Source organism: Ovis aries, chromosome 13 (genome assembly GCF_016772045.2).
Source record: "Ovis aries strain OAR_USU_Benz2616 breed Rambouillet chromosome 13, ARS-UI_Ramb_v3.0, whole genome shotgun sequence".
Taxonomy (NCBI): Eukaryota; Metazoa; Chordata; class Mammalia; order Artiodactyla; family Bovidae; genus Ovis; species Ovis aries.
The window spans coordinates 46375870-46402839 of record NC_056066.1 but is presented as its reverse complement, the minus strand read 5'-3'; the positions used below and the strand labels follow the sequence as shown (position 1 = coordinate 46402839).

At 42.4% G+C, this 26970-nt stretch overlaps 1 protein-coding gene across 8 annotated transcripts in view; it reads right to left on the bottom strand.

Moving 5' to 3' along the window:
- The window catches only part of DIP2C (disco interacting protein 2 homolog C), a 308773-nt gene that overhangs the window by 19597 nt on the left and 262206 nt on the right, over positions 1–26970 (bottom strand). For 7 of the 8 annotated variants that reach the window (XM_027976813.3, XM_027976814.3, XM_042229723.2 and 4 more), the window contains 6 exons: positions 26747–26868; positions 25782–25893; positions 25584–25693; positions 19725–19855; positions 8396–8564; positions 4976–5146 (listed from right to left, as the gene is read on the bottom strand). In XM_027976813.3, the coding sequence (XP_027832614.1) occupies positions 4976–5146; positions 8396–8564; positions 19725–19855; positions 25584–25693; positions 25782–25893; positions 26747–26868 (815 nt within the window). The remainder of the gene's footprint in view (positions 1–4975; positions 5147–8395; positions 8565–19724; positions 19856–25583; positions 25694–25781; positions 25894–26746; positions 26869–26970) is intronic. The other variant, XM_042229724.2, reaches the window with a different exon arrangement.

The window sequence follows — 26970 nt, the reverse complement described above, 5'->3', positions numbered from 1 at the left end:
ACAGTCCTGTGTGGGTCTGGCCTAGTGCTGTGCCACTCAGGTACCTCAGAATCTCACGCATCACCAACATTTCTTTCTGCAGTCACCACAACCTGCTAGCTGCACAACTCAGACTCCCCAAGACCACGGGGCACTTCTAGAAGGGGGCCCATGGACACTAGAAATGTGATTCTGAGAGCACAGCTCAGATGCAGCTCCACTCCTCATCTGGACAAGGTCCCTGGCTACATACCTCGAGAGCCGGAGGCCTGCCCTCTCCCAGAGCACTCAGCCCAGTCGAGGGCCCTGAGGAAGCATGGTGGGCCATCCAGCTGAGAAAACATGCCCTCAAACAACCACCAACACTCACTGATTTCACACACGCTGGTAATTCTGGGGTTACCAGAAAAAATGGCATGACCTTCACAACACCTTCAAGCACTTAGGACAGGGCTTGGAATTTGGGAAACACCTTAGCATTTCTGTTTTTCATGTTTTCACATTAAGGAATTGATGGTGATTCTCTCTAGGCAGATGGGTGGTATTTATTGGCTGGTCTGTATTTTCCGATTTTTGTTTCCTAAATATTCTTTGGTAAAAAATTCAGTCTCTAAAAATTCATAACTTTTCACGTTGTTTTCCTTATTTGTATAATCGTTCTTAAAAACTCAATTTTGGTATATTTAATATCTTTATTACACAGTTCTCATGTGTCAGGCCCTGCAGAAATATAATGGGAACAAGAGTCGTGGCGCTTCTGCTCTCAGACCTCGACCTCAAGCTATGCCTTCTCTGTTTGTTTTGGATCAGTTCAGTCGCTCAGTCATGCCCAACTCTTAGCGACCCCATGGACTGCAGCATGCCAGGCCTCCCTGTCCATCAACAACTCTTGGAGCTTACTCAAACTCATGTCCATCGAGTCAGTGATGCCATCCAATCATCTCATCCTCCGTCGTTCCCTTCTCCTGCCTTCAATCTTTCCCAGCAGCAGTGTCTTTTCCAGTGAGTCAGTTCTTCACATCAGGTGACCAAAGTATTGCAGTTATTTCAGCATCAGTCCTTCCAACGAATATTCAGGAATGATTCCCTTTAGGATGGATTGGTTTGATCTCCTTGCTGTCCAAGGGACTCTCGAGAGTCTTCTCCAATACCACAGTTCAAAAGCATCAATTCTTTGGTGCTCAGCTTTCTTTATGGTCCAACTCTCACATCCATACACGAACTACTGGAAAAACAATAGCTTTGACTAGATGGACTTTTGTTGGCAAAGTAATGTCTCTGATTTTTAAAATGCTGTCTAGGTTGGTCATAGCTTTTCTTCCAAGGAGCAAGTGCCTTTTAATTTCATGGCTGCAGTCACCATCTGTAGTGATTTTGGAGCCCAAGAAAATAAAGTCTCTCACTGTTTCCATTGTTTCCCCATACACTTGCCATGAAGTGATGGGACCAGATGCCATGATCTTAGCTTTTTGAATGCTGAGTTTTAAGCCAGCTTTTTCACTCTCCTCTTTCACTTATATCAAGAGTGCTCTTTAGTTCTTCTTCACTTTCTGCCGTAAGAGTGGCATCATCTGCGTATTTGAGGTTATTGATGTTTCTCTTGGCAATCTTGATTCCAGTTTGTGCTTCATCCAGCCCAGCATTTTGCATGATGTACTCTGCATATAAGTTAAATAAGCAGGGTGACAATATACAGCCTTGATGTACTCCTTTCCCAATTTGGAACCAGTTTGTTGTTCAATATCTGGTTCTAATTATTGCTTCTTCATCTGCATACAGATTTCTCAGTAGGTAGGTAAGGTGGTCTGGAATTCCCATCTCTTGAAGAATTTTCCAGTTTGTTGTGATCCACACAGTGAAAGGCTATGACTTAGTCAGTAAAACAGAAGTAGATGTTTTTCTGGAACTCTCGTGCTTTTTCTATGATCCAACGGATGTTGGCAATTTGAAATCTGGTTCCTCAGACTCATAAATCCGTCTTGAACATCTGAAAATTCATGGTTCACATACTGTTGAAGCCTGGCTTGGAGAATTTTGAGAATTACTTTACTAGCGTGCGATATGAGTACAGCTGTGTGGTAGTCTGAACACTCTTTGGTGTTGCCTTTCTTTGGGATTGGAATGAAAACTGATTTTTTCCAGTCCTGCGGCCACTGCTAAATTTTCTAAATTTAAATCTGGAGTTTAAATTTCCACTTTAACAGCATAATCTTTTAGGATTTGAAATAGCTCAGCTGGAATTCCATCACCCCCACTAGCTTTGTTTGTAGTGATGCTTCCTAAGGCCCACCTGACTTCCCACTCCAGGATGTCTGGTTCTAGGTGAGTGATCACACCATCATGGTTATCTTGGTCATGAAGATCTTGTTTGGGATCACAATCACATATTTTTTTATTTATGCAAAAATTAATAGAAAATAAACATTTCCACTGACCAATCCTGCCTTGCACTTGTTGCTGCTTTTGCCCACGTTTTTGTACGTTCACGTCACAGGGCACTTTGCAGAACTGTCAACTCAGCATTGTCCTTCTTGGCTACCCTAACCATAAAACTGCCTCCTCTGTACCCCTTTTATGCTCTTACTTCATTTTTCCTAAGAATATTTTACGCACTTACTGAAAAATTCATCTGTATGTGTACTGTCCATGTGGTTCCCAGAGGGCCAGAACTGTGTCTTGAGTTTCTCTAAGTAAAATCTGACTCTGGCTGACAAGAGGCCACTCCCAGGATGGAGCATGCCAGAGACCCCACATCCACATGTGGGGTAACAGGGTTCTGCCCACAGCCTGCTGTGAGCACACGTGGTCCAGCCCCCAAAACCACAGAATTCCGCAACGCTGAGGCACGCCTGGCTGCAGGCACAGCAGGGGGAGGCCTGCACTGCTCAGGGGGACGCACTTGAGTTCACCTGATCCATCTCTGCTGCCAGACTCATTACTACTGTCAGCTCTTTTCTAATACTGACCATTCAGAAAAAGGAAAACTGGCTGCAAGTTCGATGAGAGTAAAGCACACAAGCAGAAAAAAACATACAAAAACTCTTAGAGAAGCTGCCAAGCTCCCAAACGAGCACTGTGGCCAGGGACTGGCAATGCCCCCTCTGCCTCGGCATCAGGCTGATGGGGCTGCTTTCCATACAGGAATATATTAGTTTTCTTTATTAAAAGTATAGGACTTCAAGTATTCCACACATTCTTGCAACACATATTTGTTAAATATTTACAAAGCACCAGGTCCAGTTCTAGGCGGTAAGGACACAGACAGTGCTTGTATTTCAGGCCACAAGGTGCCAAGTACCTATGTGCCAACTTCATTCTTGGCTTCTTACCCTTATTTTCTGTCAGCTCTACCCTTTCTATTATTTTTAGTGTATTTTACTTTTCCTACTTAATTTACTGCTTCCTTATAAAAACTTATTAAAACATTTCAGATTAAGTAGATGGAAATAAATAAGAAAAAGAGGTAAATAACATAAGTGCTTTATTTCTAGTGTCTACAAAGTTTTAATTTTATATAATAAAGTGTTGTAGAATTCTTTGTTGCCTGTGTGAAGTGGACAAGTGCTAAATGATATTTGTTAATATGGGATCTATTCTATGTCCTTCTCCCTTCATCTTCCAGCATTCTGAGAGAGAGAAGAGTAACATCGCTGTGGGCAGGAGCCTGTCTCTCACAGATTCCTGTGGACTCCTGATTCACTCCCCACTGCTTGCAGGAGAAGGGAGTGTTACAGAATCCTACAGCTGGATTCATCTAATGAGTGCATTTCTCATTTCTTCTCAAGCAGAACAGATAAAGGTGAAGAGCAAAAGAAAATCTCAGCATGTAAAGGACTAGCTGGGCAAATCAATCCAATCCTTCAGATTACTTCAATCACAGACCAAGGCTCAATGGACTCTTAAGGACTCTGGTAGTTACACATGTTTAAAAATGGAGCTGACTCAAACAGAAGGGAGACAGAGGCAAGGAACATCTAATGAAAATCAGAAAAGCTTCCCGTCACTGATTTTTCTAAAGCGATCTCATCAGACTGATCATGTGGGGATAGTCAGTCCTTTGTCTCCGAAGTCCAAATACTGAGAGCTCTAGCCAGGAGTCAGCAGACCAGGAGCTTCCCATGGTTGCCCAAGGGAAACTAGGAGCAGCACCTCGGGCCACACATGGGGGACTTGATAGGTGGTAGGGAGGGGAGCTCCAGGAGCTGGTTTGCAGCAACTGTCCTCCACTCCAGCACCTACTGTGCAGGAAGTTCCTGTCCTTTTCATATGCTCATAGGAACAGAGCCTGAAGCTGAGCCTGGGACCAGCTCATTTTGGCTGAGGCAGCCTGAAGGGCACTGGGGGAGGTTCCCACACAACCTTCCTCACCTTCATAAACTAGATCTCAGGTAAAGAGTTCAGAGCAGGAAAGAACAGTGAAGATGGTCAGAAGTGGGCTAATGAAGAGACAGGAAACAGATATTTTTGGCCACATAGGATGCAAGGCTACCTTACGAGGGCAGCCTCACTTACAGCTCTACCTTAGAAATGCAGCAATTTAGTGTTACTTCAATGGTGTCACCACAGGAGCAAATTTGTGAACCTGCTTAACATACTGGAATTCTCCCTACAGCAATCACTGTCTGCATACAAGAGACTAAGTACTTCAAGGGACAGGATTTCTTGCCACAGTGAAACATTTGTTTAGTATCTCATCTTTAAAGAGCCTGACTGAAGAGGTTTGGACAAACAGCAACTCTTGCTACAAAACTTAAAATGTCCCAGGACAGAATAAGCCTGTGAATGCTAGTTATGAATAATGGTTACTGGCAAACGCAGACTTTAACTAAAAGAAAAAGGAAACAAGTGTGCACCAACCGCATGCATTTGATTGAAAGATTCCTTCTAAATGTGGGTTAGCATCAGCAGGGAACTGTGGTGAGCAGTTTGGCGCTGTATGCCTGTCTTTAAAAGTCACTCTGTGACCCAAGCACTTATTGACATCAAGGAAACTCACCTGCAAGCAAATTGCCAGGTTCACTCGACAGCCAAACGAGGTGCTAACGGCCCGCGGGTGGAGGCCCAGGTCTTTGAACAGTTTCGAGAAAGACTGGGTGAGTGCTATTCGAGGCCGCTCCTCTGCTACCACCACACAGGTCCGCACGCGGGACAAGTCCAGTCCTCGTGCCTACAAATGACAGAGGCAGGAGGTCACACTTGCCAGTGTTAAGGTGTGACCTGCAGGCTCCTCACCCAGACCCACGAAAACCACAGAAACTCCACAAAGATATTCATTCCCAGGGCTCTGTGTCCACACCAGTAATCAAAATGCTGTAGAACGTATGTGTAAACAAAAAACGGCCCATATCCAATTACCAAGGATGCCATTACAAGCATTTAAGTAACTGAAGCAGCATAATGAGGAACAAAGTTGAAGAAAAGCAAGATCTGGATAAGATAATTAAAGGACAGGGTATGGGGATGAACAGAAGCACCTGTATACACTCCTGTGAGCCTGGATACACAGAACACACATTGGAGAGAAATGAGAAACCTACTTTTAATACAGAAATGGAAAACAAAAACACCTGGGCAGCTTCTTCAACACCGTTCTCCTTTCATGTCCTGAGCTTGAACTGTCATGATGAAGCACAGCTCATTTCTGCCCAAATTCCATCAAGTGAATGACATGGAAACACCCCAGAGCTGGAAATGAAGTGTCTTGAGCATAACATACCCAGACAGAGCCCAGGAAGAGCACAGCCCGTGATGGGGGTGGCACTGACATGGGAGCATGGGAGCGACGGTGTCTCTAGTGCACACGGCAAAGCCACCAGGAGCCAGCTGCAGCTGGGAGGGCTGACCGGGCCCCTGTGCTGAGTGCGACCTTCCAGACATGCTGCCACATGGGGCAAGATGAGTGTGCAAAACAGGAGGGCCCCCGACACACATGTGTTCTGGGGGAATGCAGCCTATCACTCTGGACCGTGCATTTGGGGCCAGAGATTCAAAATTTGGCCCTGAAGTTTATTAAATATAAGAACTTGCAAAAGGTGCTTGATTTCTCTATCATGTAAGTCTTCTCATCTTTAAAATGGAGACAATAATGGATCCAGTTCAGAGAGCCACTGTAGTATTAAACTAATCAAAGTGTGAAGTGCTCAGATATCATTTATTTCATTTGGTTATTTACATATGCACCCTGTGGGAAAGTTCGTGAAACATAATCATTTTATAGCATACATAGGTGGACATGAATAATTATGTTTTATAAATTTCTTTTGCTATATAGATATAACTCCAAGAAATAATATGCCAGCAAATTTGGAAAACTCAGCAGTGGCCACTGGACTGGAAAAGGTCAGTTTTCATTCCTATCCCAAGGAAAGGCAATGCCAAAGAATGCTCAAACCACCACACAACTGCACTCACATCACATGCTAGCAAAGTAATGCTCAAAATTCTCCAAGCCAGGCTTCAACAGTACGTGAACTGTGAACTTCCAGATGTTCAAGCTGGTTTTAGAAAAAGCAGAGGAACCAGAGATTAAATTGCCAACATCCACTTGATCATCAAAAAAGCAAGAGAGTTTCAGAAAAACATCTATTTCTACTTTACTGACTATAACAAAGCCTTTGACTGTATGGATCACAATAAACTGTGGAAAATTCTGAGAGATGGGAATACCAGACCACTTGACCTGCCTCTTGAGAAACCTGTATGCAGATCAGGAAGCAACAGTTAGAACTGGACATGGAACAAGAGACTGGTTCCAAACAGAAAAAGGAGTACATCAAGGCTGTATACTGTCACCCTGCTTATTCAACTTATATGCAGAGTACATCATGCAAAATGCTGGGCTGGATGAAACACAAGCTGGCATCAAGACTGCCGGGAGAAATATCAATAACCTCAGATATGCAGATGACACCACCATTATGGCAGAAAGTGAAGAGGAACTAAAAGCCTCTTGATGAAAGTGAAAGAGAAGAGTGGAAAAGTTGGCTTAAAAACACAAGATTCAGAGAACTAAGATCATGGCATCTGGTCCCACCACTTCATGACAAATAGATGGGGAAACAGTGGAAACAGTGGCTGACTTAATTTCAGGAGGCTCCAAAATCACTGCAGATGGTAACTGCAGCCATAAAATCAAAAGACACTTACTCTTTGGAAGGAAAGTTATGACCAACCTAGATAGCATATTAAAAATCAGAGACATTCCTTTGCCAACAAAGGTCCATAGAGTCAAAGCTATGGTTTTTCTAGTAGTCATGTAGGGATGTGAGAGTTGGACCATAAAGAAAGCTGAGCACCAAAGAATTGATGCTTTTGAACTGTGGTGTTGGAGAAGACTCTTGAGAGTCCCTTGGACTGCAAGGAGATCCAACCAGTCCATCTTAAAGAGATCAGTCCTGAGTGTTCACTGGAAGGACTGATGTTGAAGCTGAAACTCGAAAACTTTGGCTACCTGATGCGAAGAGCTGACTCATTTGAAAAGACCATGATGCTGGGAAAGACTGAATACAGGAGGAGAAGGGGACGACAGAGGATGAAATGGTGGGATGGCATCACCGAGTCAATGGACATGAGTTTGGATAAACTCCGGGAGTTGGTGATGGACAGGGAGGCCTGATGTACTGTGGTCCATGGGGTCACAAAGAGTCGGACATGGCTGAGTGACTGAACTGAAAAAATAATAATTTATTTCTGTGGCTTAATACCAAAGTTACCATGCATTTTGCTTTCTCGTTCAAGCTTAATGCATTGGGTCTGAATAGGGAAACAAAATTCAGGAGAGAGAAATACACTGCTTTACTAATGGCAAGTATATAGGTAATTCGTATATATATATACACATACACACAAATATAACCTGTGTATACACACACACTCACTCTCTCTCACACATATGAGCATAGAAACAGTGAACAGTTGGAATACTAACCATAATAGGTCTTATAATTATTCTCTCCTAGTTACTTGAATATTATGGTATGTCTACCCAGATGTCCTTGGCTATCACATAATGGTAACTGAATATTAACAAATAAAACCAAACCACTGTTCACTGAACTGTACAACTGAAATCTTGTTAGGACCCAGATATACCAATCAAGGTCTTCAAGAAAAACGAAACGAATGGCTAAATTAAGACCTATGACTGTAACCTCATCACTGGAATAAAACTGAATGTACCAACAATTAAAAAGACAGTTCAGGCCCCTCTGAGCAGCCCTGGCATCAATAACATATGTTCTGATCTCTAACTCCGGCAGTGAGAAAACATTCATGGTATAAAACGAGGTTTTCATGTAGAAGCAACTCTGTAAACCCTCAGATGACAGTGGCTGCCCCACTACAGCTCTTCCACGGCCTCCAATACTGTGCTTCCCCAGGATGCTGGCAACGCTCTGGGCACTCTTGGGTTGCTTACCTTGAGGGATTCTGTCTGCGATCCCAGCCCCTTGGTGCACAGTTCCATCACTGAATAGGAGCAAAACGTATCCCGGACTTTGTACTGACTCACGGCAAGCAGCCACAAGGCAGGGTTGGTCTCCAGCTCTGCCGGCGGGATGAGGATGGACTGGTGCCCAGAGTACACGCTGCAGAGAGACACGGGAGGGCTCAGCAAGGATGGAGGAAGGGGATCCACTGGCCTCTGAGAAACACCTGCTTCCATTTGCAAGAGGATACAGTCACATCAACTCTACTCCCGGTGTTTTTAAATAAAAAACAAAAGGTGTTTATGAAAACATTCTGAAAAATACAGAAGAATTATCTAACTATGATCTGCAGTTACTGTCATTCTGAGCACTTAATGAGGTATCTCAAAGCTACGATGCTGGTAGGTTTCTCTCAGAGCTACTACACTAACAAACTGAATCTCACAGAGGGAAACATAGGACTGAATTTTGGTTAAAAGGAATTAAAGTTCGGAAGAGCAGCTGACAAACTGAATGCTGTCTGGTTTAGCAACCGAAGTTTCATCGGGACCTGCCCTCAGTCCTTGCAGTACTGTCTTCCGTGGCCACCACATCAACAGGCAGAGAAGAGGGTTGCAACAGAGGCTGTGCAGCCTACATGTGTACTAAACAGCCAACTGAGGAAAAGCATGCCCAACTCGAGTTCAGAAAACTGACATTCAGAGTAAATAAAACTAAGACAATTAGAATAGGATTATAATTTCACTCAAAGTGATCCAAATAAATACCAAAAAAGAACTAAGGAAAATACATGCATTCTCTTGTGTACAGGCTCAGTCACAACCTACTCTGTGACCCCACAGACTCGAGCCCACCAGCCTCCTCTGTCCATAGACTTCTCCAGGCAAGAGTACTGGAGTGGGTAGCCTTTCCCTTCTCCAGGGGATCTTCCCGACCCAGGGGTCGAACCCAGGTCTCCCACATGGCAGGCGGGTTCTTCACCATCTGAGCCCCAGGGATGCCTGGATGGAGTAGCTGACTGACAAAGCTGTGTTAGCTTGCAGGGTACAGCCCAGTGATTCAGTTATACACACACACAGATGTATTTTTTCAGATTCTTTTTCCTCAGATGGCATTACAAAATATTGAGTATAGTTCCCTGTGCTATACAGCAGGGCCTTCCTTGTTGGTTACCTATTTTATATATAATAGTGTGTATATGTTAATCTCAAACTCTTAATTTATCCCTCTCCCCACCACTTTTCCCTTTGGTAACCATAAGTTTGTTTTCTATGTCAGTGGGTCTATTTCTGCTTTGTAAATAAACTCCTTTGTATCTTTTTTCTTTTGGATTCTACATATAAGCAATGTCATATATGGCTTATTTCATTTAGCATGATAATCTCTAGATCAATCCATGGTGCTGCAAATGGCACTATTTCATTCTTTTTTTAGAGCTGAGTAATATTCCTTTGTGTGTATATATACCATATCTGTCAATGGACATTTAGTTGCTTCCCTGTCTTTGTAAATTTCCATGCTGCTGTTAACAATGCTGCAATGAACACTGGGCTACATATATCTTTTCAAATTAGAGTTTTCTCCAGATAGATAGATGCCCAGGAGTGGAACTGCAGGATCATATGGTAACTCCATCTTTAGTTTTTTTTAAGGAACCTCTATTCTCCATAGTGGCTGCACAAATTTACAATCTCACCAACACTGTAGGAGGGGTCCTCTTTCTCCACACCCTCTCCAGAGTTTATTATTTGTATAGACTTTTTGATGATGGCCATTCTGACTGTATGAAGTGATACCTCATTATAGTTTTGATTTGCATTTCTCTAATAGTTAGCAATGTTGTTAAGTATCTTTTCACGTACCTGTTGGCCATCTATATGTCTTCTCTGGAGAAATGTAATTTTAGATTTCTGTTCATTTTTTGATTGGGTTTTTCAAAGTATTGAGCTGCAAGAGCTCTTTGCATATTTTGAAGGTTAATCCCCTGTTGGTTGCATCATTTGCAAATATTTACTCCCAGTCAATATGTTGTCATTTTATTTTGTTTATGGTTTCATTTGCTGTGCCAAAGCTTTCAGGTTTAATTAGCTCACATTTGTTTTTATCTCCATTATTCCAGGAGATGGAGTCAAGAAGATATTGCTGCGATGGATGTGTTTTGTCTATGTTTTCCTCTATGAGTTTTATAGTATCTGGTCTTAAGTTTAGGTCTTTAACGCCTTTTGAGCTTATTTTTGCCTGTGGTGTTGAAATTGAAATGAATGATAAAGATAAATGATAAACCATAAATTGAATGATCTAATTTCATTTTTTTTTACATGTAGCTGTACAGTTTTGCTGGCACCACATACTGAAGAGACTATCTATTCTCCAGTATAGACAGTCTTGCCTCCTATGTCCTAGACTGATTAACCACAGGGGCATGGGATTATCTCTGGATTTTCTATCCTGCTTCCATTGACCTGTATTTCTGTTCCTGTACCAGCACCATACTGTACTGATGACTGCAGCTTTGTAGTGTAGTCTGAAATAAGGGAGCCTAATTCCTCTGGTTCCTTCTTCTTCCTCAGGATTGCTATGGCTATTTGGTCTTTTATGTTCTCATGCAAATTTAAATTTCCATACAAATTAAAATTTTTTGTTCTAGATCTGTGAAAAATGCCCTTGGTAATTTGATAGGAATTGTGCTGAATGTGTAGATTGTCCTGGGCAGTACAGTTATTTTAACAATACTGATTCTTCCAGTCCAAGAACACAGTGTATCTTTCCATTTGTTGGTGTCCTCTTCAATTTCTTTCATTGGCATCTTACAGTTTTCAGAATACAGGTCTTTCTGCCTCCTTAGGAGGTTTATCCCTAAGTATTTTATTTTTTTTTGATGGGATGGTAAATGAGGTTGTTTCCTTAATTTCTCTCTCTGCCCTTTCACTGTTAATGCAACAGATTTCTGTGTATTGATTTTGTATCCTGCCAATTTACTGAATTAACTTTATGAGCTCCAGTAGTTGCAAGCCAAATCCAACAATATTAAAAGGATCATACACCACAATCAAGGGAAATTCAGCCCAGGGATGCATGGATTTTTCAGTATTTTCAAATTAGTGTCAGTTCAGTTCAGTCGCTCAGTCGTGTCCGACTCTTTGTGACCCCATGAATAGCAGCACGCCAGGCCTCCCTGTCCGTCACCAACTCCTAGAGTTCACTCAGATTCACGTCCATCAAGTCAGTGATGCCATCCAGCCATCTCATCCTCGGTCGTCCCCTTCTCCTCCTGCCCCCAATCCCTCCCAGCATCAAAGTCTTTTCCAATGAGTCAACTCTTCACATAAGGTGGCTGAAGTACTGGAGTTTCAGCTTTAGCATCATTCCTTCCAAAGAAATCCCAGGGCTGATCAGTGTAGTACTCTACATTAACAAATTGAAGAATAAAAACCACATGATCATCTCAATAGATACAGAAAAATCTTTTGGTAAAATTCAACATCCATTTATGATTAAAAACTCTCCAGAAAGTTGGAGAAGGAATGGCAACCCACTCCAGTACTCCTGCCTGGAGAATCCTATGTACAGATGAGCCTGGCAGGCCATGGTGCAAGAGGCTGCAGGGAGTTGGACACAACTGAAGCAACTAAGCACACACTCCAGAAACTAGGCATGGAGGACTTATATGATAAACCCACAGCTAAAATACTCAGTGGTGAAGAGCTGAAAACATTTGCTCTCAGATCAAATGCTACAAGCTGGTGATTACTTTTAGTTCAGTTCAGTTGCTCAGTCATGTCCGACTCTTTGCGAACCCATGGACTGAAGTACGCCAGGCCTCCCTGTCCATCACCAACTCCCGGAGTATACTCACACTCATGTCCATTGAGTTGGTGATCCATCTCACCATTTCATCCTGTCATCACCTTCTCCTCCTGCTTTCAATTGTTCCCAGCATCAGGGTCCTTTCCAATGAGTCAGTTCTTCGCATCAGGTGGCCAAAGTATTGGGAGTTTCAGCTTCAGCATCAGTCTTTCCAACGAATATTCAGGACTGATTTCCTGTAGGATGGACTGGTTGGATCTCCCTGCAGTCCAAGGGACTCTCAAGAGTTTTCTCCAACACCACAGTTCAAAGGCATCAATTCTTTGGTGCTCAGGTTTCTTTTTGTCTCTCACATCCCTACATGACTACTGGAAAAACCAGTTTTGACTAGATGGAACTTTGTTGGCAAAGGAATGTCTCTGATTTTTAATATACTGTCTAGGTTGGTCATAACTTTTCTTCCAAGGAGCAAGCGTCTTTTAATTTCATGGCTGCAATCACCATCTCCAGTGATTTTGGAGCTCCCCAAAATTAAGTCTCTCACTGTTTCCAGTGCTTCCCCATCTCTTTGCCATGAAGTGATGGGACCAGATGCCATGATCTTAAGTTTTCTGAATGTTGAGCTTTCAGCCAACTTTTTCACTCTCTTCTTTCACTTTCATCAAGAAGCTCTTTAGTTCCTCTTCACTTTCTGCCATAAGGGTGGCATCATCTGCATATCTGAGGTTACTGATATTTCTCCCGGCAATCTTGATTCCAGCTTGTGCTTCATCCAGCCCAGCGTTTCTCATGATGCACTCTGCATATAAGTTAAATAAGCAGGGTGACAATATACAGCCTTGACAAACTCTTTTTCCCAAATTGGAACCAGTCTCTTGTTCCATGTCTAGTTCTAACTGTTGATTCTTGACCTGCATATAGATTTCTCAAGAGGCAGGTCAGGTGGTCTGATAGTCCCATCTCTTGAAGAATTTTCCACAGTTTATTGTGATCCACACAGTCAAAGGCTTTGGCATAGTCAAGAAAGCAGAAATAGATGCTTTTCTGGAACTCTCTTGCTTTTTTGATGATCCAGTGGATGTTGGCAATTTGCTCTCTGGTTCCTCCTCTTTTCTAAATACAGCTCGAACACCTGGAAGTTCATGGTTCATGTTTTGCTGAAGCCTGGCTTGGAGAATTTTGAGCATCACTTTACTAGCATGTGAGATGAGTGCAATTGTGCAGTAGTTTGAACATTCTTTGGCATTGCCTTTCTTTGGGATTGGAATGAAAACTGACCTTTTCCAGTCCTGTGACCACTGCTGAGTTTTCCAAATTTCCTGACATATTGAGGGCAGCACTTTCACAGCATCATCTTTCAGGATTTGAAATAGCTCAACTGGAATTCCATCACCTCCACCAGCTTTGTTCACAGTGATGCTTCCTAAGGCAAAAGTTGACTTCACATTCCAGGATATCTGGTTCTAGGTGAGTGATCACACCATCATGATTATCTAGGTCGTGAAGATCTTTTTTTGTACAGTTCTGTGTATTCTTGTCACCTCTTCTTAATATCTTCTGCTTCTGTTAGGTCCATTTCTGTCCTTTATTGTGCCCATCTTTGCATGAAATGTTCCCTTGATATCTCTAATTTTCTTGAATAGATCTCTACTCTTTCCCATTCTATTGTTTACCTCTATTTCTTTGCACTGATCACTGAGGAAGGCTTTCTTATCTCTCCTTGCTATTCTTTGGACTCTGCATTCAAATGGGAATATCTTTCCTTTTCTCCTTTGGTTTTCACTTCTCTTCTTTTCACAGCTATTTGTAAAACCTCCTTAGATAGCCATTTTGCTTTTCTTGGAGATGGTCTTGATCCTTGTCTCCTATACAATGTCACGAACCTCTATCCATAGTTCTTCAGGCACTCTGTGTATCAGATCTAATCCCTTCAATCTATTTCTCACCTCTACTGTATTATATTAAAGGATTTGATTTAGGTCATACCTGAATGGTCTAGTGGTTTTCCCTTCTTTCTTCAATTTAAGTCTGAATTTGGCAATAAGGAGTTCATGATCTAGGCCACAGTCAGCTCCTGGTCTTATTTTGCTGACTGTATAGAGCTTCTCCATCTTTACCTGCAAAGAATATAATCAACCTGTTTTTGGTACTGACCATCTGATGATGTCCATGTATAGAGTCTTCCCTTGTTGTTGGAAGAGGGTGTTTGCTAGGACCAGTGCATTCTCTTGGCAAAATTCTATTAGCCTTTGCCCTGCTTCATTCTGTACTCCAAGGCCAAATTTACCTCTTACTCCAGGTGTTTCTTGACTTCCTACTTTTGCATTCCAGTCCCTTATAATGAAAAGGACATCTTTTTTAGGTGTTAGTTTTAAAAGGTCTTGTAGGTCTTCCTAGAACTGTTCAACTTCAGCTTCTTCAGCATTACTGGTTGGGGTATAGACGTGGAATACCATGATATTGAATGGTTTGCCTTGGAAACGAACAGAGATCATTCTGTCATTTTTGAGATTGCATCGAAGTACTGCATTTCGTACTCTTTTGTTGACTATGATGGCTACTCCATTTCTTCTAAGGGATTCTTGCCCACAGTAGTAGATATAATGGTCATCTGAGTTAAATTCACCCATTCCAGTCCATCTTAGTTCGCTGATTCCTAAAATGTCGACATTCACTCCTGCCATCTTGTCTTTGACCACTTCCAATTTTCCTTGATTCATGAACCTAACATTCCAGGTTCCTATGTGACACTGCTCTTTACAGCATCGGACTTTGCTTCTATCACCAGTCACATCCACAGCTGAGTGTTGTTTTTGCTTTGGCTCCGTCTCTTCATTCTTTCTGGAGTTATTTCTCCATTGATCTCCAGTAGCATATTGGGTACCTACCGACCTGGGGAGTTCATTTTTCACTCTCCTATCTTTTTGCCTTTTCATCCTGTTCATGGGGTTCTCAAGGCAAGAATACTCAAATGGTTTGCCATTCCCTTCTCCAGTGGACCACGTTTTGTCACAGCTCTCCACCATGACCTGTCCGTCTTGGGTGACCCTTCACTGCATGGCTCATAGTTTCATTGAGTCACACAAGGCTGTGGTCCATGTGATCAATTTGATTAGTTTTCTGTGATGGTGGTTTTCATTCTGTCTGCCCTCTAATGGAGAAAGATAAGAGGCTTGTGGAAGCTTCCTGATTGGAGAGATTGAGTGTGGGGGAAACTGGGCCTTGTTCTGATGTGCAGGCACTGAGTTTAGCAGTACACGAATGGGAGGGACCTTTTAAAGGAGGTGGCCATTATCTTCATTACCTCCACTATAGTTTGGCCCCAGGTAAACAACAGGGAGGGAACACAGCTCCACCCATCAACAGAAAATTGGATTAAAGATTTACTGAGCATGGCCCCACCCATCAGAACAAAAGGCTCCTCCATCCATGAGATTTTCCAGGCAAGAATACTGGATTGGGTTGCCATTTCCTTCTCCAAGGCATCTTCCCAACCCAGGGTTTGAACCCAGGTCTCCCGTATTGCCTGCAGACTCTTTACCATCTGAGCCACCAGGGAATCCAAGAGTTCTGAGGATGTACTGACTGATCTCAGTACATCCTGGTCTCAGGATAAAGGATTCTAATACCCCAAACTTTCCTTTGAAAGTATGCAAATATTTCCTCTGAAATCCTGCTAATGTAAAAGTTTTGCTATACACATAATATGCAAAACTGCACATTCCATTGGAGCCCTACGGAAATGTATAAAAATTATTTTTATAGTCATTATATAAAACTCAGTAAGAGGCCATTCCAATAATTGTAACACTCAAAATTCTGTCAATTTTTCTCTAAGATCTGTCTTTCGGAAAATGATTGAGGTCTTTAAGGATGACTTTATAATATGGTGGTTATTTAAGAGATCAAACAGCACTACAGCAAATACATCTGTATTACAAATATTGACATCCTAGTCAAACAGCTACTTACTACAAGTCAGATGGATCCAACAACACTCCTGCACAAATGGAGCCAAGCCCTGCAGTTGTGAAAACACACTTTTATCCAAAAGTTCTTGTATCCAACACTGCAGTGCCTTAAAATCAGTTTTTCCATTTGGTTGAGAAACCGGCACATCCTACTTAAAACAATTCTAACCAATCAGCTTTTCAAGAATATACACTTGGGGTCTGAGGAGAAGCCTAGATCTACAGTGCACCAGGGCTGCCCCTCACACACACAGGTCCGGTGACTGTGCCTGGAGCACTCATCTTCTTTCCAGGGGCCGTAAGAGCTAAGGGAGACCCCTGCCCCTGAGCACACCAACACGAACAGCAGCCTCCACGTGGACGACTTCTTGGTGTTTAGTACCACAGCCACCAATGCACCCTCTGCCCTTTGCAATGTGGCGCTCCAGAATCAGCCTACAGACCATGTGTAGAATGACCCTGAATTAGAGCTTTCTTTTTAGCTCAGGTGCCAACTTCAATGAGAATCCTCAAGGCAGCATTAAGCAGGAAGAAATAAAAATAATGAAAAATTTACCTCTGCTGAATGGATGTTAAAAGAACCACCCTCGCCAAAATTGGATCAATGCCAGGTAACAGCCCAAGATCTAACAACCCTGTACATCGCGTACCATGAAAGTCATAATTATCCACCAGGAAACGTGGCTTGGAGTTCTCCATGAGCACCAAATGTTATTCAACCCACTCGTGAATCAGGATGAACCGGACCACCTGAACTAGAACCCCTGCCTGGCTTCTGTTCCAGCTCCAGTTTACACACTTCTCTGTCACGGTGGACTCCCATTTTCCAGCACACAACAAGCTCAGCTAACAACACTGGAGTCCCATGTGTTAGGGAACCGAAATGTACATAATGTGTTTACACCCTGTAACAATACACTTCTTAATTATGACAATCTATCATTTCCACATTGTTATCAGCATTTTCCTTTTAAATCCTATCATAAGGAAACCCAAAATGAAGAAAACAAAATGCAAATCACCTATTACTAGCTTTCTTAAGAATACGCATCAGGATAAAAGATTCGCTTGATCAGACTGCTAAGGGCATGAAAAGGTGGGGTCCACAGAGTGGAGTTCAAGGTGAGAGAAACTAAGCACACTTGTGGAAATTAAGCATACTTTCACCTCTGTCTTCACTTCTATAAATGAAAGTCAACATTAATAAAAAAGCTATTAAATCCTAATACAGGACAACAGAAAACCTGATTCACCAATTTTCTACTTGCCTTTGTCTCACTCCAACAGAAGTTGATCGCTTGCTGTTTCATTTATTAACCAATACTGATTTCTTGGCACTGGCTATTATACTTTCCAATTTAATAGCAGGTTGCTTATAGGGAAGAAACTATTTCCTGCAAATTTCTGGAACCTCAACTCTTTCAGTTTAGATCATAACTTCAAAAAGAACAGAACAATTTAAAAACACTTTGGGAACATTTTCTCCCAGTCTCTGGCCTGCTCCCATTCTCTTGACAGTGCCCTTTGCAGAGCAGAGACAATTGATTTTAATAGTCAGTCTGTCAATTATTTCTTTCATGGTCAAGCCTTTGGAGGTGTGTCGAAAAGTCATCACCAAACCCAAGATTATCTAGATTTTCTCCCAAGTTATCATCTAGGAGTTTTATAGTTTTATGTTTCACATTTAGGTATATGATGTATTTTGATCTATTTTTGAGAAGGCCACAAAGCCTCCGTGTAGATTCATTTTTTTGCAGGGGGTGGGGGTGATGTCCAGTTGTTCCAACACCATCTGTTGAAAAGGTCATTATATGGCTGTACTGCTTCTGCACGTCCATCAAAGATCAAAGGACTGTACTTACTTGAGTCTGTTTCTGGGCTCTCTATAGCACTAAGAGTGAGCTCTGATGTAAATTACAGACTCTGGGATGATAATACATCAAGGTAGGTTCCTAGTTTGTAAAAAACATATGCTTTGGTGGGAGATGCTTATAATGGGGAAGTTGTGCATGCAGGGATGGGGTAGAACTGCACTTTCCCTTCAATCTTGCTGTGAAACTAATAGTGCTCTGAAAAAGAAAACCTAAATAAAAAAATTAAAATAAAAAATGTTTACCAGGAAAAGAGAAAAAATACATTCTGGTAACTAATATAAAGTTTACATTTATAATTCAATGATTTTAGATTATTAACTTGATAAAACATACAAAGAATTGATAACTCTCGCAATTTGGGCACCCTGAGCAAGGCAGTTGTACAACTCAGAATAACACATGTTGCCCTGTGGTGTCACACTGGTTAGCCTACTGAATGGGCAGGGTAGGGTCTGTGCCATACACCTCAGTTACTTCAAGGAAAGGAGTTTTCTTTTTAAAAAAAAAAAAACAAAACAGTTTTACTTAGGTATAATTTGCATATCATATATCCAACCATTTGAAGCACAGAATTAAAAGAACTTTGACAAATTCGCTGTCATACAATGCTTACCACAATGCAGTCTAGAACATTTCTATCACCCTAACACAAAACTGGCAAAACACAGTCCATGTGAAGCTGGCTGTTGGGGCCTGGTGTTTGTTACAGCATTTCTACACACTTAAACCACTTGCATATATTTGGAAATGTTAATAAAAAGTAGTACACTATATTAGAAAATAAAATCTGAAAGACTATATGCCAAAACAGCTCAGTTGGTAAAGAATCTGCTTGCAATGCAGGAGAACCCGGTCTGAGTCCTGGGTTGGGAAGATCCGTTGGAGAAGGGTTAGGCCACCCACTCCAGCATTCTTGGGCTTCCTTTGTGGCTCAGCTGGTAAAGAACCTGCCTGCAATGCAGGAGAACTGGGTTGGGAAAAAATCCCCTGGAGAAGGGAAAGGCTACCCACTCCAGGATTCTGGCCTGGAGAAGTCCATGGACTGTATAGTCCATGGGGTTGCAAAGAGTTGGGCACTACTGAGCGACTTTCACTTTCTATCACTTTCACTAGGTTGTATACTTATGGAAAGCTTAATTTTCTTCTTTATATTATTTTGTGTTTTCTAAAGTTTCTACGATGAACATATATGTACAATTAGAGAAAAATGTCAATCAATATTCATTCTTTCCATACATACTGTTGATACCTGCCAGGAGGGGAGAGGAGCCTACTCCCAGCATCCCCCAGCTAGAGTCAGGGAGAAGCCAAGGAGGAAAGAGCCTGGATGCCCCTGGTCACAGTTCCAAGCCGGGAACATATACAAAGATTTGGAGCTACAAGAAGCAGGCCCAAAGTCTGGGAGTTGCTTGGAAAACGGCCTCCCAACAGACAGCTTCTCAGAGCAGACCCAGATGTTGTTTCTGTTAGTTTCAGCATATTTTACGGAGACTAACCTTCCAGACACTGGAGAGTGTGGCTACCTGGCTACCAGCATGCAGAGCCAGGCTGAGAGGGAGCCACACCTGCAGGCAGCCCCCTCCCATGAGCAGCTCTGAGCTCACAGGTGATTTGAAAAAGCATGCATGATTATTTACTTATATCATAGAGATACAGAGAAAACTCACCTACAGAGGCACCACAGGACAAACCCAAGTCCACAGTAAGGGTCCAAGCAAATGGCCACTTCTCTCGAGGGGTAGAGCTCACACTGCAGCTTAATAGAACGGCAGAAGGCACTGGTGGCTGCGTGAGACATCTGCAAGACAGCAAGGCCATGTCAGGCGCCGGAGCTGGAGCCCAACCTCAGGACTCCTGCACCACCACAGGCCACACAGAACGCACTGGACCAGACACCAATGCTAAGGGTGGTTTCAGACAGGACAACTGTAGCCAAGCTCTGGTTCCGTTAGGAGAGGGTAGGCTGTGGGTTCTCATTAGACTTCCCGTTTGCAATGAGTAAGCCACAAGCAAAACTTCCTGGTCCCCCAGGACTTAGTAACTCTAGCCCATGAGGTCGGGACATCTTGCATTTGAATGGTGGCTTCGACTGCGACCCCACCACAGCCTGTACAGTACATGGGGATATGTGACCAATCACGTGCCCTCTCCAGGCAGAGACAACACCCAACTCGTGCTTCACCTCCAGACCCAGCCCTGCACCAGTCACGCAGCAGAGGGACCAGCAGAGCACACTGGATGCCCGACTCCTGTCGGCAAACACTTGCTGAAGGTCACACCCGTTTGTGCAGTGAGATAAGCTTGTTATTTGACGGGGAATCCAATTCCAGTCTCAGCACAGTTACAGTTAAGAGTTTCTCTAAAGGCAGCAGCCAGCCCCACAACAGTCAGTAAGGAATGTGAATTCTTTTAAAGTACAGAAAAAATTATATCTAATAACATCAATTTTCACAGATCCTTTCTAGCCTAACAAATCTAAGAGGAACAGGAAAGTAAAAGCAGCCCAGAAAACTTAACCAAGTTCATGGTCTTAGACACATCTCAAGTTAGTGTGGAGTGCACATCACCCAGAGCTGAAATGTAAAAGGGACCAGCACAGAGCATCTGGGCAGAATTTGACAGGCATCCTACATGCTAGGATGGAAGGGCCTCACTCCTGGTATGTCTCATCTCTTTCCCCAAGGTGGCTAATAAAAGCTCTTAGTCATCTGATTAGATTTCCCTGAATGTTATGATGCTTCTTGAAAAAGAACAACAAAGTCAGAGGACTCACTCTTTCTGATTTAAAACCTCAGTAGAAAGCTACTGTAATCAAATCAGTGTGGTAGTGGCATAAAGACAGACACACGGAAAAACAGAATAGAATAGATAGCCCAGAAATAAAACCTCACATACATGGTGAAATGATTTTTTAAAAATTTTTCATTAATTTATTTTTCCCTAGACTTCACATGCAATTGATTGACTGATTGACTGAGACATAACTGATCTACATCATTATGCTAGTTTCAGGTATACCACACAACATATATATACGTATGTCTTGCAAAATGATCACCACAGTAAGTCTAATGAAGAGAGCTACTAAGATTTACTCTCTTACCAACTTCCAAGTACGCGATACAGTACCCTATTTAACTATAGTTTCCATGCTGTATAATACATCCACAGCCCTTACTTTTAACTGGAAGCCTGTACCTTTTGGCTCTCTGCACCATCTGTTTTTGCCCATCACCAATCTGTTTTCTCTATCTATGAGCTTGGTTTTTTTAAAAAAAATTTCACATATAAGTGAGATCACATAGCCTTTGTCTTTCTGACTTGGCATGATGTCCTTCAGGTTCACCCATGTTGTCACAAATGGCAGAATTTCCTTCTTTCTAATGGCTGAATTATACTGCACTGTGTGCTTATAGATGGTGTGGGTGAGTGGGCAGGCATGTCTCATTTTTCTTATCCATTCATCTGCCAACAGACACTGATATTGTTTCCATATCTTGGCTACTGTAAAATAATGCTCTATGAACACTGGGGTGCAGATATCTTTCCGAGTTAGTGTTTTTATTTTCTTCAGATCAATACCCAGAAGTGGAATTTTTGGATAAAATGATAGTTTTAACTCTTTGAGGAACCTCTATACAGTTTTTCATAGTGGCTACACCAGGTTACATTTCCACCAACAGTGCACAAGGGTTTCTCTTTCTCCATACCCTCATCAACGTGTTATCTCTTGTCTTTTTGAAGATGGCCATCCTGACAAGTGTGAAGTGATAACTCGCTGTGGTTTTCATTTGCATTTCCCTGATGATTAGTGATGCTGAGCATATTTTCTTATATCTGTTGTCCATCTGTATGTCTTTTTCAGAAAAATGTCTGTTTATATCCCCTGCCCATTTTCAAGCAATCGTTTTTCTGCTCTTAAGTTGTATGAGTTCTTTACATATTTTGGATATTAACCCATTATCAATATGTGGTTTGCAAATATTTCCTCCTGTTCACTAGGTTGCCTTTTCATTGGTTGGTTTCCTTTGCTGTGCAAAAGCTTTTGGTTTGATGTCGTTCCACTTGCTTAACTTTTGTTTCCTTTGCTACTGATGTCAAACTAAAATCTCCAAGACCAATGTCTAGGAGCTGACCCCTATGTTTTCTCCTAGGAGAGTTATGGTTTCAGGTCTTATGTTCAAGTCTTTAATTCATTTTGAGTTCATTTTTACCTATGGCATAGAAAATTGTTCCAGTTTCATTCTTTAGCATGTGGCTACCAATCCTCCAAGCACATTTACTTAAAGTCTGTCCTTTCCCATCGCGTATTCTTGGCTCCTTTGCCATAAACGAGTTAACATTATATGTGGGTTTATTCCTGGGCTATTCTGTGTCACTAGTCTTTGTGTCTGTTTTTGTACCAGTATCATATTGTTGGCATTACTGTAGCCTTATGGTGTCAGTGAGCATGATGCCTCCAGCTCTGATCTTTTTCAAGATGGCCTTGGTTATTTGGGTCTTTTGTGGTTTCATACTAATTTTTAGAATAGTTTGTTCTATTTCTTTGAAAAATGCCACTGGAATTTTGATAGGGACTGCAATGAACCTGTACATTGCTTTGGGTAGTATGGACATTATAACAATATTAATTATTCCAATCCAAAAGTATGGAATATCTTTCATTTGTCCTTTTTAATTTATTCCATCAATATTTTACAGTTTTCAGTATATAGATCCTTTACTTTCTTGGTTAAATTTATTCCTAGGTATTCTTTTTGATGCAGCTGTAAATAAAACTGTTTCCTTAATGTCTCTTTCTGTTATTTTATTATTAGTGTACAGAAACACAACAGATTTCTCTGTATTGATTTTGTTATCTTATACTTTACTGAATTATTTATTGTAAGTTTTTGGTGGAGTTTTTTGTGTTTTCTATACAAAGCATCATGTCATCTGCAAATAGTGACAATTTTAATTCTTCCTTTCCCAACTTAGATGCCTTGTATTTCTTTTTCTTGCCTAATTTCTCTGCTTAGGACTTCCAACACTATATTGAACAAGAGTGGCTTCCTGATCTTAGAGGAAATCTTGCCTTTTCTCTGGAAATCTTTCAACTTTTCACTCTCGAGCATGATGCTAAGTGTGGGTGATCAAATGTATTTTTGATAAGAATGCCAAGACCATTCAATGGGGAAAGGACAGTCTTTTCAATAAATGGTGCTTGGAAAACTGGATATCCACATGCAAAAGAATTAAGCTACACTCTTAACCTAATACCATAAACAAAGTTAACAGAAAATGGATCAAAGTTCTAAATTTAAAACCTAAAACAATAGACTTGTAGAAGAAAACATGGGACATGGGACAAAAGTTCACTACACTGGATTTGGAAATGCTTCCTTGGATAGGACACCAAAGGCACTGGTTAAAAAAAAAACAGACAAAATTAGACTTCACAGAAACTAAAAAATTTTCTGCATCAAAAGGCACTATCCATAAAGTAAAAGAGGCTTCCTTTGTAGCTCCGTCGGTAAAGAATCTGCCTGCAGTGCAGGAAACCGGAGTTTAATCCCTGGGTTGGGAAGATCCCCTGGAGAAGGAAATGGTAACCAACTCCAGTATCCTTGCCTGGAAAATCCCATGGACAGAGGAGCCTGGTGGGCTGTAGTTCATGGGGTCGCAAAGAGTCAGGCACGACTGAGCGACTAACACACAGAGTAAAAGGGCAACTCAAAGAATGGGACATAATATCTGCAGACCATGTAACTGATAAGGGTATCAGAGAACTTCTAAAACTCAACACCAATAAGAAAACTATCAATTCAAAATCAGCAAAGGAGTTGAATAAACATTTCTCCAAAGAACACATACCAAAAGGTGCTCAATATCATTAATCCTCAGAGAAATGCAAATCAAAATTACAGTGTGATCTCCCTCACATACATTAGGAAGGCTACTTCAAACAAACAAACAAAAGGAAATGCCCAGGGAGTTCCCTTGTGATTTAATCATCAGGATTCCAGACTTTTACTGCCAAGGCCCAGGTTCGATCGCTGGTCAGGGAACCAAGATCCTACAAGCCATGAGGCTCAGCCACAGGAAAAGAAGACATTCAAAAGAGAAAAACCAGCAGAAAATAAATTCCAAGTGCTGGCAAGCATGTAGAGAAACTGGAAACTGTGCATCACTGGTGAGAAGGTAAAATGGGACAGCTACTGTAGAAAAGAGTATGGCAATTCCCCCCAAAAGAAAAATAAAATTACTCTTTGACCCAACTATTCAATTTCTGGATATATATTTTAAAGAGTTAAAGGCCATGTTTCGAAGAGATATTTATACACCCCATGCTTAATGCAGCATGACTCACAATAGCTAAAATGTGAAAGCAACTCAAGTATCCATTGAAAAATGAATGGATAAGCAAAATGTGGTAAACACATATAGTGAAATATTAACTCAACCTTAAAAAGGAATTCTGATATATACTTCAACATGGATGAACCTTGAAGAAACTATGCTAAGTGAAATAAGTCAGACACAAGAAGACATATACTGTATGATTCCAAGTAAACATGGTACTGCTGCTGCTGCTGCTGTTAAGTTGCTTCAGTCATGTCCAACTCTGTGCAACCCCACAGATGGCAGTCCACCAGGCTCCCTGATCCCTGGGAGTCTCCAGGCAAGAACACTGGAGTGGGTTGCCATTTCCTTCTCCAACGCATGAAAGTGAAAAGTGAAAGTGAAGTCACTGTCATGTCTGACTCTTAGCGACCCCATGGACTGCAAACAAGGTACTAGAACAGTCAAAATCTCAGAGACGGAAAGCTGGAGGTAGGAGCGAGTCTCAGTTTAGAAGGTGAGCTATGGAGGTGAGTGCTGGTGACAGCGGCACAGAACTGTGAGCGCATTTAATACCACTGAGCCATACACTTGAATCGGTTAAGTGGTAAGTGTATGTTACACATATTTTACTACAAATACAAAATTGGAAAAAAAAAAAGTCAAGCCGGAGAATTGAAAATACGCAAGCTCAGCAATCAGGCGAATCATAGGTGCAGGGCTTCCTGAAGCTAGAGAACTGAACAGCATCTTGCTGAGGACCCTGCCTAACCTGGGAGAGTCCTAACTCAGGTGACACACGTACTAGTTCCTTTTTTTGATGGGAGAAAGCAACAGCAACAAGCAGCGTTCTGGCCTGTTACAATGAGACACGTGTTAAAAATGCAAGGAACTCCTGTGCACGGGGCTTTTTAATAGACTACTGGGATCTCAGAACCAGCAAGAAAGGGAAACATAGGCAATTTTTTTTACTAGGGGCTGGTGAAGCCCCTAAAAAATTGTTTGAACATTTGGAAATAATCAGTTAACCTAGCTAATTACTGAAATGGTCACACATTTTATAGCTTGACCAAAACACACATATATGCATATACCTCTCTCAGTGTTTCAATGCCAGGACCCACCAGAGCCCTATACACATAAGAATGAAAATTAAGCACTGCTGTATGGCCTGCTAACTGCACACTACTCAGATTGTTTCTCACCTTCACTCCAGCTAGCATCCCGGTTGTGGACACACTGAAATCAAGATAGGCTAGCGTGTCTGGGTTGGAAGGTTTGTAGATCTGGGCAGGCCGCTTCTTTGGCAAATCATCTGGAGAGGAAAACAAGCTGTTAGCATCTCTGACTTAGTGGAAAAGCAGATGAGCAAACAGACATTTTTGGTGAGTTTGAGAACCAACCTGTGTCTAGTATAGGGGGCCAGGCCCTGACATCCACTGCCGCAGCTGCCTCCCTGGACCGTAACAATTTACAGATCAGTTGTGTTGTCATCAGACAGGCAGAACGGCTCACCTGAGGGTCAGAGAACAAGGCACGGAGAGGAGGAGGGTAAAGGACAGGGGACTATGCCTGCTCGCGTGCCAGCTGCGCACCACGTGGAAGCTGTGTAGCTCCAGGGTAGGCTGCGTGCACAGCCGCCTCATTCAGGGCCAGCAGAGGTCCATGTGACTGGGAATCTGACCACAGACCACATGAGCAGAGCTCGTGCAGACTGAGGCCCCGGCAGTTACTAGAGCTGAGTGGTGTCAACTGTGTGGCCGTCACCTCAGAAAGCACCTCCCAAACTACCCACTCTCACCACACCCCCATCCTCCAGAAACGCTCACTCTCCACACACAGCCTCAGCACTTACTACCACAGTGACAACCCTGAAGGTCCTCTGACACAACTATAAACAAGTATTTATTTGTGATGCCCCTTGGGGTTCTTCCTCTAAGGGGAAAAACTTATCCTAATCCTCTTAAACTTCACCAGGCAAAAACAAAAACAAAAAAGTTAAAACAAACTGTACTTTCAAAAAGGAATAGGCTGCTTTTCAATCTTGAGGAAAGAAACTTTAAAACGCCCGACTTCCCCACTCCTCCTGGTTTGTTGCTTGGGCTGGTGGGGAATCGCCCAGTGTCCGGAGCGGTACCCTCTCTAGGGAGTGGATTTGATCCCCATGCATTGTGGCAAAACTGCTCTCTAGTCCCTAACTCTATGCACAAGTTGCTATCTTGATTCCAGAGCAAAACAGCAAGCTGCTAGAACATAGAGGCTGGGCCCCCTCCACCACTGGGACTACAGACACCCACACCAGCCCTGGAGCCCAGGCTCTGTAGTCTACAAGACTAGCACTCGGGCCAGACCCTGCAGGCAGCATTACCTCCACGATCATCTTCACGGTGGGCAGCGTAGTGGCGATGTTCTGTGGGTGCGGGGGACGGACGGTGATGGGCACGCAGCCTGCATACAGGCAGCCATAGAATGCAGCGATGAGGTCTATCCCTGCGCAGAGAGAGGAGCAGTCTTCAGTAAGACTCAGCAGCAGGACGACCAACCTGGAGCAGCCAGGCAGGCACGGGGCCCCGCGCGTCTGTCACACTTCAT